Source organism: Anoplophora glabripennis, unplaced genomic scaffold (genome assembly GCF_000390285.2).
Source record: "Anoplophora glabripennis isolate ALB-LARVAE unplaced genomic scaffold, Agla_2.0 scaffold582, whole genome shotgun sequence".
In the NCBI taxonomy this organism is placed as follows: domain Eukaryota; kingdom Metazoa; phylum Arthropoda; class Insecta; order Coleoptera; family Cerambycidae; genus Anoplophora; species Anoplophora glabripennis.
The window spans coordinates 5268-17853 of record NW_019417075.1 but is presented as its reverse complement, the minus strand read 5'-3'; the positions used below and the strand labels follow the sequence as shown (position 1 = coordinate 17853).

At 35.6% G+C, this 12586-nt stretch overlaps 1 protein-coding gene across 1 annotated transcript; it reads right to left on the bottom strand.

The window, feature by feature from the left end:
• Positions 1 to 9575: 9575 nt before the first annotated feature.
• LOC111692141 lies at positions 9576 to 10981 on the bottom strand. Its single transcript, XM_023455902.1, has 2 exons — positions 9830 to 10981; positions 9576 to 9638 (listed from the first exon to the last, which is right to left on the bottom strand). Exons 1-2 carry the CDS (start codon positions 10782 to 10784, stop codon positions 9607 to 9609), a joined length of 987 nt encoding a protein of 328 aa, XP_023311670.1. The 5' UTR covers positions 10785 to 10981; the 3' UTR covers positions 9576 to 9606.
• Between the last annotated feature and the right edge of the window lie 1605 nt (positions 10982 to 12586).

Below are 12586 nucleotides of genomic sequence, written 5' to 3'. Positions count from 1 at the left end.
CTGTTGTTTTACCAAACCGATTAACAGGCGCTGCTTACCTCAACTTTCTGCAGAACACACTGTATGAGTTTTTGGAAGACATTCCTTTGAATCAGAGGCAACAAATGTGGTTCCAGCATGATGGTGCTCCAGCTCATTTTTCCATGGCCGTTAGAGAGCATTTACACCAAACTTTTCCACATAGATGGGTAGGAAGGGCCGGACCTGTTTTATGGCCTCCAAGATCGCCTGATCTGAACCCTCTAGATTTCTTTGTTTGGGGATATTTGAAGACATTAGTGTATGGTACTCCTGTAAATAGCCTGGAAGAGCTGCAGCTACGGATTAATCAAAAGTGTCAAGAAATCCAAACCAAGGAGGGTGTTTTCGAAAGAGTTCGAATATCGTTGAGACGAAGATGTCGTGCCTGCTTGGAAATGGACGGAGGGCACTTTGAACATCTTCTGTAACTTTGTTTTTTGTTTGTTAAAAGCTTCCTTTGTCGGTTTATTCCTAATAAAATAAAATGTTTGAAAAACGAATAGTGGTCCATATCTCCTCAACCGTTACTTTGCGGACCCATGTTTATTAAGACTTTACTTTTCTGCTTATTTTGTTTCATACTATTACCTCCTGAAATATTTTACACTCTTTTTTTAACACCTTGTATAAACACATTACTCTTTACAGGCATATGTTACTTTACAAGAGACGGAATTCTGAATTTTCATAACACAGAAATCAGGTTTTCTGATTTGACTCCATGACGACTTGGTTTTCATACATGACAGTGCTCCTTCGCATGTTTCTCAAACTATTTGTGGCTTTTTACACACCCGGTTTTCATAGAGATGAATAGGACGCAATGTACTTTTGTATTTACCACCGTGAAATCTCGATATGAAAATTCTGGATTTTTTGTTTGGAGATACATGAAACAGACTATGTGCCAAACAGCGTATGTTTGCTGCAACAGATGAGGTCAAAATGAAAACATTAAAATACTGCAACAAAATATTTGTCCAAGAAGCGAATTAGAAGTGGTAACTTTGCCTAAAACATTCCAAAGGTGTGGAAATATGAGGTTGAAACGAGTCTCCTTCCTTCCAACTTCAAAAAAAAAACAGAGAAAAAGGTCTAACTTATTAGTAGTCACTAAAATCGGAAATGGTGAAAATAATGGGGACACTGTTCGGATGCCGCGACGCTCCTTTTTTACCAAAGGTACATTCAATATATCAGTAGATATTCTCTAAAGCCTCCTAGAAACCGATTTAAAAAAAGATATGTTTTGTAGTTTATAGAAATGTTTGTAAAACAAGGATAAGCGTTGAAAGTTAGATCACCTGACAAAAAATTTTTTGAGTCCGCCGAATATACAGGGTGTCCCGGTACTTGACACAAAAAAGTCGAGTACAAATAGAAGAGGTCAAAATAATACCAATGCCTCATATATTTTTATTTTCATACGGGCCTTCTTTAAAAAGATACGGGCCATCAAAGGTAAAAATTAAAAAGCAATTTTTATTTACAGCCTCTAAACTATTAACTTCAGCATCATGCAAATTTGGTGATCGATAACACATACGTACAGCTTGTTTTTGATGTTGTAAGTGAAACTTCATCATGCCCAGAATGTCAGGGACGGACTATGCCCAATGGTAAACAACCCAGAATTTTTGCATAGATGACGATTGCAACTTGCCTACATCAAAAATAAGTTCCCTGAAGAATTTGCCAAGCCAACGATAATATCCTCTTGGTTCAACTCGGTAAAATGAACAGTTTAGGAAATATTTGTGATTTTATGTCACAGTGCACATCGAGCGGCGCCTCCACCATTTTTTGTTATTAATTTTTAATTGGACATAATTACTATGTTAGAACCGTACATATATTTTTATAATAATAGCCTAAAAAATCTTACTGTCTGCGAATGTAATTATTGTCACTAACAAAATTTGACAAATACAATTTGTACATGACACAAAATAGAAAAAGAGGACAAAAATAAGTAATTTAAAAAAATAATTTATTAGAAAGAAAACTATCAAAATACATTTTCAACATCCACACACTTCCTAAGTCTACGAATGTTACTTGTTTGTATACGAAAAAGCATTTCTGAGGTAATAATTTAATAGGTCCATACGTTTTTGAGGAACGTCTGAATGGACATCAATATTTTGAGTTTTTGCAAAATAATTTGCAGCCTCTTCCCCATTTCAACATTGATGTAAGAAATTGTTTATCCATTGTATTTAATAATAAATGAATTGGGAGAGGCGGCCCAATTTCATGGTCACTACGTTCTCCAAACTTTAACCCGATGGACTTCTGGGATATCTGAGAAGTTTAGTGTACACAACCCCAGTACAGACAAGGGATGAATTGCTACAAAGAATTAATTTCCATTGTGATAATATTAGACATAACGCAGTAATGCTTTTTCATGTACAAACAAATAACATTTGTAGACTTAGGAAGTGTGTGGAGGTGGAAGATGCCCATATTGAAAATATATTTTCTAGTTTTCTTTCTATTAAATTTTTTTAACTTACTTTAACTTATTCTGGTTTTATTTTTCTATTTTGTGTTGTGTAATGTGTGTTTGTCAAATTTTGTTTGTGAAAATTAAAAAGTAAGATTTTCTAGGCTATTATTTTAAAAATATGTAAGGTTAAACTATGTTTGACCTTACATACTATGTAATTATGTCCGATTAAAAATGAAAAACAAAAAATGATGGAGGCGACGCTTGATGTGCACTGTGTCATAAAATCACAAATATTTCCTAAACCGAGTTAAACCAAGAGGGTAGGAGTTCGCAAATTATTCAGGAAACTTATTTTTGATACAGGCAGAGTGCGATCGTCATCTATACAAAAATTCTGGGTTATTAACCATTGGGCATAGTCCGTTCCAGGCGTTCTGGTCATAATGAAGTTAATAGTTTAGAGGCTATAAATAAAAATAAGTTTTTAATTTTCACCTTTGAAAGCCCGTAACTTGTTAACAAAGACCCGTATGAAACAACATATGAAACATTGATATTATCATCTATTTGTACTCGACTTTTTTGTATCAAGTACCGGGACACCCTGTATAATGTTTCCACATGAATTACCGATTGAAGTGAAATACAAAACACAAATCTATTACAGAAAATGAAAATACTCAGTCGAATCGTCATATACACTCCCATAAATATTCTACAGATATGTTAATCATTTACATAATTTTATAACATTATAAACTAAACTATTTTGCTAAGATTATTATTTTATATTATTAGATTATTAGTGTTACAATACAATAGAATATACCAGGCTTACTAAAAAATATTTTGTGAACACGAGTTTACTACCTTAATTCGACATTTTATTAGAAGAGCTCCTTACATTTTTTTAACACTGGTTCCACTAAAAGTTAACTCGATATCTGATTGCACTAGATAATTGCCTTTAATTGAGGCGTACCTATTAACGATTAAAAAATACTATACCTATGGCTAGTATAGCACAGTGTTACAGCAGTTACATATTTTTTTAAGTGTAGTAATTTTAGTTGACACGCAGACGCGCGAATTCCATAGCCATTTTGTGTCCAAACAGGAAGGATGCCTTGCCAATTTTTCATACAAATAAAGTATTATATTGTGAATAATATAACAAAAACCAACAAAGCTTTGACTGTACCTTGCAAATATATTATGTGAAGGATAAAAATGTTATACAGGGTGTCTCATAATTAGCTGCCAACCCTGAACGGGTCGATTCTATGATCAAAACTAAGTAAAAAAGTTCATATGAACATGGGTCCGGAAATGCTTCCTAAGGGCATAGGGACCCACTGAAGAGGGAGGAATGGAAATCATTTTTTTGCAATATCTCTCAATCGCGTTGTGATAAATGAATGAAATTTGGTATACACAGCTAAATTTTGATGAGCAATTTGATGGACTAATCCATTTATTTCCACAAGGTCCATTGGGGTGGGTACGGGGGGCCCTTGGTACTTTGCGTGTGTAACATTTTCATCTTTGACTTTTTAACAAATTGGACAGCAAATTCCGTTTTCTCGAACTGTTTTACGTTAAAAAGGTACTCTTGTTTCAAATCGTTATCTTTAACGGTTTCTGAGAAAATCGCTCTTGAATTAATCCCACTTTGGTCAATTTCATAGTAATGTAAACAAAATTATCAAGGTATTCTTATGTCAAAGTATTGTCAACCCGATTGTCAATTTAATAGTAGTAGGTATTAGGCCACCTTAGCCACCCCCCACTCCTCCACCTTTTCCTTTCCCCCTCCCCTTCCCTGCCAGCCAATCAGAGCGCAGCGCGGGGGAAAATGGCGGGAAATTCAAAATGTTGTCATATAGGGCTTTGCCCCCACCTAGGGCTTCGCCCCCTCGGGCCCCCATGCAGGTATTTCCCCGTAGGTATGCAGAATTCCCCACGTAGGCGCGTGTTCCCTAGGGCTCCCACGTAGGCGCATGCTTCCTAGGACCCCACCTAGGGCTTTGCCCCACCTAGGACCCTGCCCCTAGTGCCCCCATGCAGGTATCTCCACGTAGGTATGCAAGATCCCCCACGTAGGCGGTTGCTCCCTAGGGCCCCACCTAGGGCTTTGCCCCACCTAGGACTTTACCCCACCTAGGGCTTTCCCCCTAGGGCCCCCATGCAGGTATCTTCATGTAGGTATGTAGGATTCCCCACGTAGACAAGAGTATTGTGCGTAGGTCTCCGCGTGTACCCCGCGTAGGTATACCTAAATTGTATAGGGCTTCGCTCGCCACCGCGGGCCCCAAACGTGATCGAGCGGTGACGTAGACAGTAGCCGCGATTTTCATTTCGCAATAGTAGTTTATAACGCGGCCGAGCGTGTATCTGTAGATGGCGTTGCAAGTGGAGCGCGGGTCTAATAAATATGCCTGTATATTTAAGTATTACAAACTACGGCTAAAAAATATTTACTGGATTTCACTTTAGGAATGTATGTTAAAATAGAACAGAAAGGGTCAATCCTTCTTCGTCTTAAATGTTCATATATATTTCTTAAGTTCATATTAAAGCCTAATGGTAAATTCTTTTAAATAGCAAATTGTATTGAAATAGATTTTATTCCGCTTAGGTGTGTAAACCAAGTCAACAAACTCTAGCACAGCTCCCTTTGCTGTCTCAGCGAAACAGCCCGTGGCCTGTTCAGGCGATATCAACTACAGTCACTGCACTTTGCGGCTTTTCTTGGCTAATACTGTTAATAATCAATTTTATAATTAGTCATATAATCAACGAGTCTGCTCTGCTTGTTTTTTGTTAAAAGTTTCTCGGATTATTATAGTGAGTGGTGCTTTTTGTGTGTATCCTTTTGGATAAAGAAAGGTAAGTCTATATACACATTTTCAATTAAAAACGTAGCTTTGTATAGCAGTTATAATCTTAAACGGCAATTACTTCTCATAGTAAAAAATTCTATAACTAAAAATATTAGCATTAAATTCTAAAACAGTCAAACCAGCTACCAAAATTAGTGGTATATTAAACAAATTCACTTACACGTTTATTATCTATTGAAGAAAAATTCTATTTAAAACCATCAGTATACAAGATCTTATTTTAGCAGTTAATAAAAAACAATAGCTACTGGGCCTTTATAAAAGTTACAAATTAGTTAACAACAAGATGGTGGCTAAAAATCTAAAGAATAAATTTTTTATATTATTTTTATAGACAGCTGGAAGAGAGAGAGAGCAGCGTTGCAAGGGCATGCATTTTGGCTACAGGACGACAGAGACATGGAAACCAAAAACATGGCATACGAGGGGTAAGTTGCTTTCAATTTCAACATTTCAGATTGCTTTTCAGTTTTTAATACACAGTCCATGTATTCTAAAACTATAATTAGCTGTTAAAATAGCTTATTTATAATAAAATCATATTTAAAGCATTAATATTAAACTACAATTATTTTTCATAGTAAAGAAAAATTCTATAACTAAAAATATTAGCATTAAATTCTAAAACAGTCAAACCAGCTACCAAAATTAGTGGTATATTAAAAAAATTCACTTACACGTTTATTATCTAACGAAGAAAAATTCTATTTAAAACCACCTTTATACAGGGTGTTATTTTAGCAGTTGAGAAAGAACAATAGCTACAGAGCCTTTATAAAAGTTACACATTAGTTAACAAGATGGTGGCTAAAAATCTAAAGAATTTATTTTTATATTATTATTTTTATAGACAGCGGAAAGACAGAGAGAGAGAGCAGCGTTGCAAGGGCATGCATTTTGGCTACAGGACGACAGAGACATGGAAACCAAAAACAAGACATACGAAGGGTAAGTTGCTTTAAATTTAAATTTCATCATTTCAGATGGCTTTTCAGTTTCAGTCCATTCTAAAACTATAATTAGCTGTTAAAATAGCTTATTTATAATAAAATCATATTTAAAGTATTAATATTAAACTACAATTATTTTTCGTAGTAAAGAAAACTTCTATAATTAAAAATATTGGCTTATTTCAACAGGAAAACAAGCTAAAAATTTGCCAAAACATATTAGCATTCTAATAACTATAATTTAGCTGGTTAAACAGCTTATTTAATACAGCAAAAATCACTTAATCGTAATAAACGTTAACTAACCGAAAATTAAATACAGGGCTTTATTATAATGACTGAAAAAATGAATCAAAAAACCATCAAACAATAGGTAATTAGACGAATCATTATCGAAAAAAGATAAAGGCAATTTACTAGAATCATAAAAATCAAAACCAAAATCAGATTGAAAATTTTTTTATTTAAAACCAGTATTATACAGGGTGTTATTTTAGCAGTTGAGAAAAACAATAGCTACAGGGTCTTTATAAAAAGTTACAAATTATTTGACAACAAAATGATGGCTAAAAATCTAAAGCATTAATTTTATAGGCAGTTGAAAGTCTAACCAGGACAGAAAGGCATGAATTTCGGCTACAGAGGCATGAAGTTCAAAACAAGATAACAGAATGACAGAGACACGAATAAAGAAGGCATACGAAGGGTAAGTTGCTAGATTTTTCTGCATTTCAGATCGCGTCGTTTGTACCGATTCAATACACAGTTAAATATGCTGGCTTGATAAGGTACCCGTGTCGTGTAGGGGTCTATCTTAAACGATTACCTAAGGGTAATCATTGGATTTTTCCTTGCCAACGAAAGAAGGTTTCAGCCACACGCGAAAAACTTAAATCCGCCCGTGAACGCGAAAGGCCTTCGGGCTATCGAAACGATAAAAATGGCTGTCTTGTGGTTAGGGCAAATTCAAAAATATAATTGTTCGGTACCATACTCTTAGCGCAATTCAAACATCTCGAAGGCAGTGTTTCAAACTAAACAGATCCGTTGCGACTTAGAACATAATTGAATGTTATAGGGTCTTTCCTTACAATTAAAAATTACTATTGACCCTTTACATTAAAAATATTCAGATTTTATTTTTCATAAAATAATTTTTTGCCACTATTTTTTTAGTAAAGTACAGTTTGACGTCATTCATAATTTTTCCATATTTAATTTTCCTATATGTAATTTTTTATTAAAGTACAGTTTTAGTAAAGTATAGTTTTGACTTAATTTTCACATAAATAATTTTTAATAAATAATTCTTTTGTTTTTTATTAAAGTTCAGTTTGACGTCATCTTGCATCTGAAAGTGCTGCCCCGAATTCTCCGGTTCAGGCGTAAGAGTAAATCTTTTTTAAATATAAGACTAAATTTTTCTATATTTAATATTTCGTAATTTTTCTACTTTTTAGTAAAGTACAGTATGACATTTAATTTTTAATAATTTTTCTACATACAGTACGTAAAGTACAGTTTTGGCGTAATTTCTACATAAAATAATTTTTCATAAAATAATTAGTAATTTGCGACTTGAAACAATTAAAAAAAATTACAAAAACTTACCAGTTTGGCTAAGGGAAAGCGGCAAACGGGTCCAGAGGGAGACTGCAGAGGCAGGTAATGGGGTGGGGGCGGTTCTTTGATAGCCATAGGGGGGCCTCACAATAATTAGTTGGAAGCCCCCGGCAACTCAATTCCACAAAAATATGTACGCACGTATGCGCACAAACGAAAGCCTTATCTATACATACCCCTTGAAGGCGACAACCCTTATCTTATTAGGACTGGTATTACAGACGCCAAGGGNGAATTGGGACAGGAAAACTAAAATTCTCGTGTTTCCATTTAGAAGAAATGATGCTAGGGTGTGTTATAACTGTTGGAGAGCGTGGTTTACAGAAGAATTTAATTGTTTCACTGGGTTGTGTGGTGGTTGCAGAAAATTAAATACTGTAGAAATTGAGGCACCTAAACCACAAACTTATAACAATGTTGAGGGTTTAAAGTGTCAAAAGTGTAATCATGTTTTAAGACACACCAACATAGGTATTTGCAGAGATAAGTGCAATACTTGCTCAAATGCAAATAAGTCTATGAAGCAAAGATGTCTAGTTTGCGAAGAAACAGGACAACATTATTGGAATCATGTATGTCCTATGTGTATGGATAAAGTTACATTTCTATGTGAAGAGACCGGATACACATATTTTAATGACGAACTTCATTATAGAATCTGCTGGTGTTTGAAACAAGAGCAACAAATACTAAGAAATCAATTAAATCGAGAATCTCCTTTAATTCTGCAGGGTGTTCTTAATAATTAACTGTATTAGTAGAAATAATGTCAGTTTTTCTAATAGCCTGTTCAACTGTATTTACCTTATTATATTTACAATAAACTTATATATCTTTAATTTTTATACTTTCATCTCCCTCTATCAGACGCTGTTTATATACCTTGTAACTTATTAATGCTATTAGTTAAAAAGCAATAATCTATTAAATTGCGTCTAATTCATAAATCGCTTATCTTAAAACATGTATTGAAGACTTTCTGTCACTCATATAACGCTTATTGTCATTTGAAAATTATATTGGATTTATAGAACCTACTTAATTAACAACGGTTGATTTTTACTACACAAGCACACTGACAGTCAATTGAAATAAGTACAGAAGTTTATAAATGCAAAGTAGGCTATATAAGCTATCATTTTAAAAAAATCCTTTATAAAATCACCTGTAAATTTCTTCACTGAACATTGTCACATACAAGTTATGAAAATACATTGTTCTTTTTTGCTAGTAGATTATTTTATTAAACTTTTTTAAGTATCTAAGTTATTCGTTAATAAAAGAAAGTAAATGGTAATCAGATATTTTAATAATTTGCTTATAATACAGGTATATACAGAAATTTACCAAATTAGTTAAATTAAATTTAAATTAAAACTAAAAGTCTTATCACTTTTAATAAATCCTTTATAAAATCACCTGTAATTTAATTCTTTACTGAACGTTGTCATATATAAACAATGAAAATACATTGTTCTTTTTACTAGTGAATTATTTTGTTAAACTTTTTAAGCACCCAAATTATGTGTTAATAAAAGAAAGTAAATGGTAATCAGATATTTTAATAATTTACTTATAATACAGATATATACATATTTACAAAACTATATTAAATTTAAACTAACACTAACATTAAAAAGTCTATCACGTTCAGTCAATCCGAGGGAGGTCGGGGTCGAGGAGCATCTGTAACAGAAATAAATAAATTTAAATACATACAAAACTATACACATATAAAAGCAATTACTATCAAAAATTTATCAAAATATGACTTTTAAATTTATATAGAGTTCAATTTTTCTTTTAACAATTAAAAATGAATGAATTATTGATAATTAAGTTTGATTATCTATCTAAAATTTATTTATTCGCCTTACTCGGTAAGTTGAACATCTTCTCTGGTAACCCTTCCGCAAAACCATCCATATATGCCATGGTGGCATTCATATTGTTAATGTCTACCGTCAACTCCTCGGCGATTTCATCCAGTACTTTGCGATATTCGTTAATTTTCTCTAAATTTTGGATAGTTGTTTGTCTTCTAAATCTCACCTCATTAATAAACTCGGCTTCTTTTCGCCTCACGTACTGTTTAAAATCGCCGTACCAGATGTTTTTGAACTCTTCAAGCTGGATGTGTTGTAGGGCCGCTTTCGCCCTTATCGACTCAACAACATCATCCAGCCCGTCATTTCGTCTTGGAGTTGATGTGATCGTTGGGCGGAAGGTTGGACCCTCATCGTCGACAGGGCGTCCCATCGATGTGCTGCTGGAGGCCAAGATTTCAATACAATTTTGTCTTGGAGTTGATGTGATCGTTGGGCGGAAGGTTGGACCCTCATCGTCGACGGGGCGTCCCATCGATGTGCTGCTGGAGGCCAAGATTTCAACACGACTTTTTGGAAATTGTGGTGAAGTTCCCTCGTCGATGGAGCGCTCCACCGAAGTGCTGCTAGATGCCAAGATCGGAGTCGTAACACGCTTTTTCGGAGGAGATGCTGCCGAAGGTCCCTCGTCGCTAGAGCGTACCACCGAAGTGCTGCTGGACGCTAAAATCGGGCTCCCAGCACGCTTTTTCTGCGGAGAGGCTGCCAAAGGCCCCTCGACGATGGATGTTTGCAACGAAGACACTGATATATCCTGGCGTATGGTTCTGTCGGAGGAAACTGTGTCGCTCAAAATAATTATTTCCTGCACTGCTTGGTTGGCCCGGTTGGTAATAAAATTTTGGTCCACTCTCCGATCGAACGATGGCACCCATTCGTCATCGGTCAATTCGTCATCACTTTCGCGATGTTTTAAACTTAATACGTTTTTTGGATTGTCTGCCATTGTTTGCACTGCGTAAACTTGTAGATATAAACTGAACAGTAAAGGCGGGGTATGATATTTATACTAACAGGCAATGTGGAACTTGTACCCACGCCGACTAACAGTTGGAGGTGGTAACCCACGCTACTTTACCTGTTTCTTTGTTCGAATGGAATGTTGCATCGATAAACTGCATCACCAGGTGCTACAAGACCGGTTTCTTTGTTTCGCTGCAAGTTGTTTATGCAGACATAGAAATATGTATGGAATGTGGTCTCAACGCTCTCAAGCAAACTACATTGTACAATGGCTGCAGTAGAGGTGGGAATCAATAATTAATTTCTGCATTATATAAACTGTTGTAAAATAATCATTGTCGAATAGTTAACAAAATGAATACTGACTTGGCAGTGTGTCCTTTTGTAAAAACTCACCTAGTGAAACGTACGCGGATGGGGCATCATATCTTAAAATGTAAAAAGCAGGCGGAATTGAAAGAGAGTAAGTATATCTATGTATTAAATATTGTTTATAATTATTTTAATTTCTGTGTTAAAAATTAATTGCAACTTATGTTAATTATTTCAGATCCGATTGAAAATTGGAATTCTTCCAATACCGGAGCTTCTAAAAACCCAGAACTAGAAAGTAAGTTTTAATACTTATTTCTTTATCTAGACGTACGTAATTAAAAACATTATTATTGATTACTTTTGTTGTATGAATAGTAGGTATTAGGCCACCTTAGCCACCCCCACTCCTCCACCTTAACCTTTCCCCCTCCCCTTCCCTGCGCAATCAGAACGCAGCATTTTTGGCGGGGAAAAAATGGCGGGAAATTCAAAATGTTGTCACATAGGGCTTTGCCCCAACCTAGGGTTTCGCCCCCTCGGGTCCTCATGCAGGTATTTCCCCGTAGGTATGCAGAATCCCCCACGTAGGCGCGTGTTCCCTAGGGCTCCCACGTAGGCGCGTGCTTCCTAGGACCCCACCTAGGACTCTGCACCTAGGGCCCCCATGCAGGTATCTCCACGTAGGTATGCAAGATCCCCCACGTTTGCTTTGCCCCACCTAGGGATTTCCCCCTAGGGCCCCCATGCAGGTATATTCATGTAGGTATGTAGGATTCCCCACGTAGACAAGAGTATTGTGCGTAGGTCTCCGCGTGTACCCCGCGTAGGTATACCTAAATTGTATAGGGCTTCGCTCGCCACCGCGGGCCCCAAACGTGATCGAGCGGTGACGTAGACAGTAGCCGCGATTTTCATTTCGCAATAGTAGTTTATAACGCGGCCGAGCGTGTATCCGTAGATGGCGTTGCAAGTGGAGCGCGGATCTAATAAATATGCCTGTATATTTAAGTATTACAAACTACGGCTAAAAAATATTTACTGGATTTCACTTTAGGAATGTATGTTAAAATAGAACAGAAAGGGTCAATCCTTCTTCGTCTTAAATGTTCATATATATTTCTTAAGTTCATATTAAAGCCTAATGGTAAATTCTTTTAAATAGCAAATTGTATTGAAATAGATTTTATTCCGCTTAGGTGTGTAAACCAAGTCAACAAACTCTAGCACAGCTCCCTTTGCTGTCTCAGCGAAACAGCCCGTGGCCTGTTCAGGCGATATCAACTACAGTCACTGCACTTTGCGGCTTTTCTTGGCTAATACTGTTAATAATCAATTTTATAATTAGTCATATAATCAACGAGTCTGCTCTGCTTGTTTTTTGTTAAAAGTTTCTCGGATTATTATAGTGAGTGGTGCTTTTTGTGTGTATCCTTTTGGATAAAGAAAGGTAAGTCTATATACACATTTTCA

What these genes read in the sequence shown, in the direction of transcription:
- LOC111692141 (XM_023455902.1), bottom strand. Translation starts at nt 10,784, where the DNA reads ATGGCAGACAATCCAAAAAACGTATTAAGTTTAAAACATCGCGAAAGT. An exon ending in GAAGATGTTCAACTTACCGA is followed by an intron (nt 9,639 to 9,829) that starts GTAAGGCGAATA and finishes TTTCTGTTACAG; the next exon opens with ATGCTCCTCGACCCCGACCT.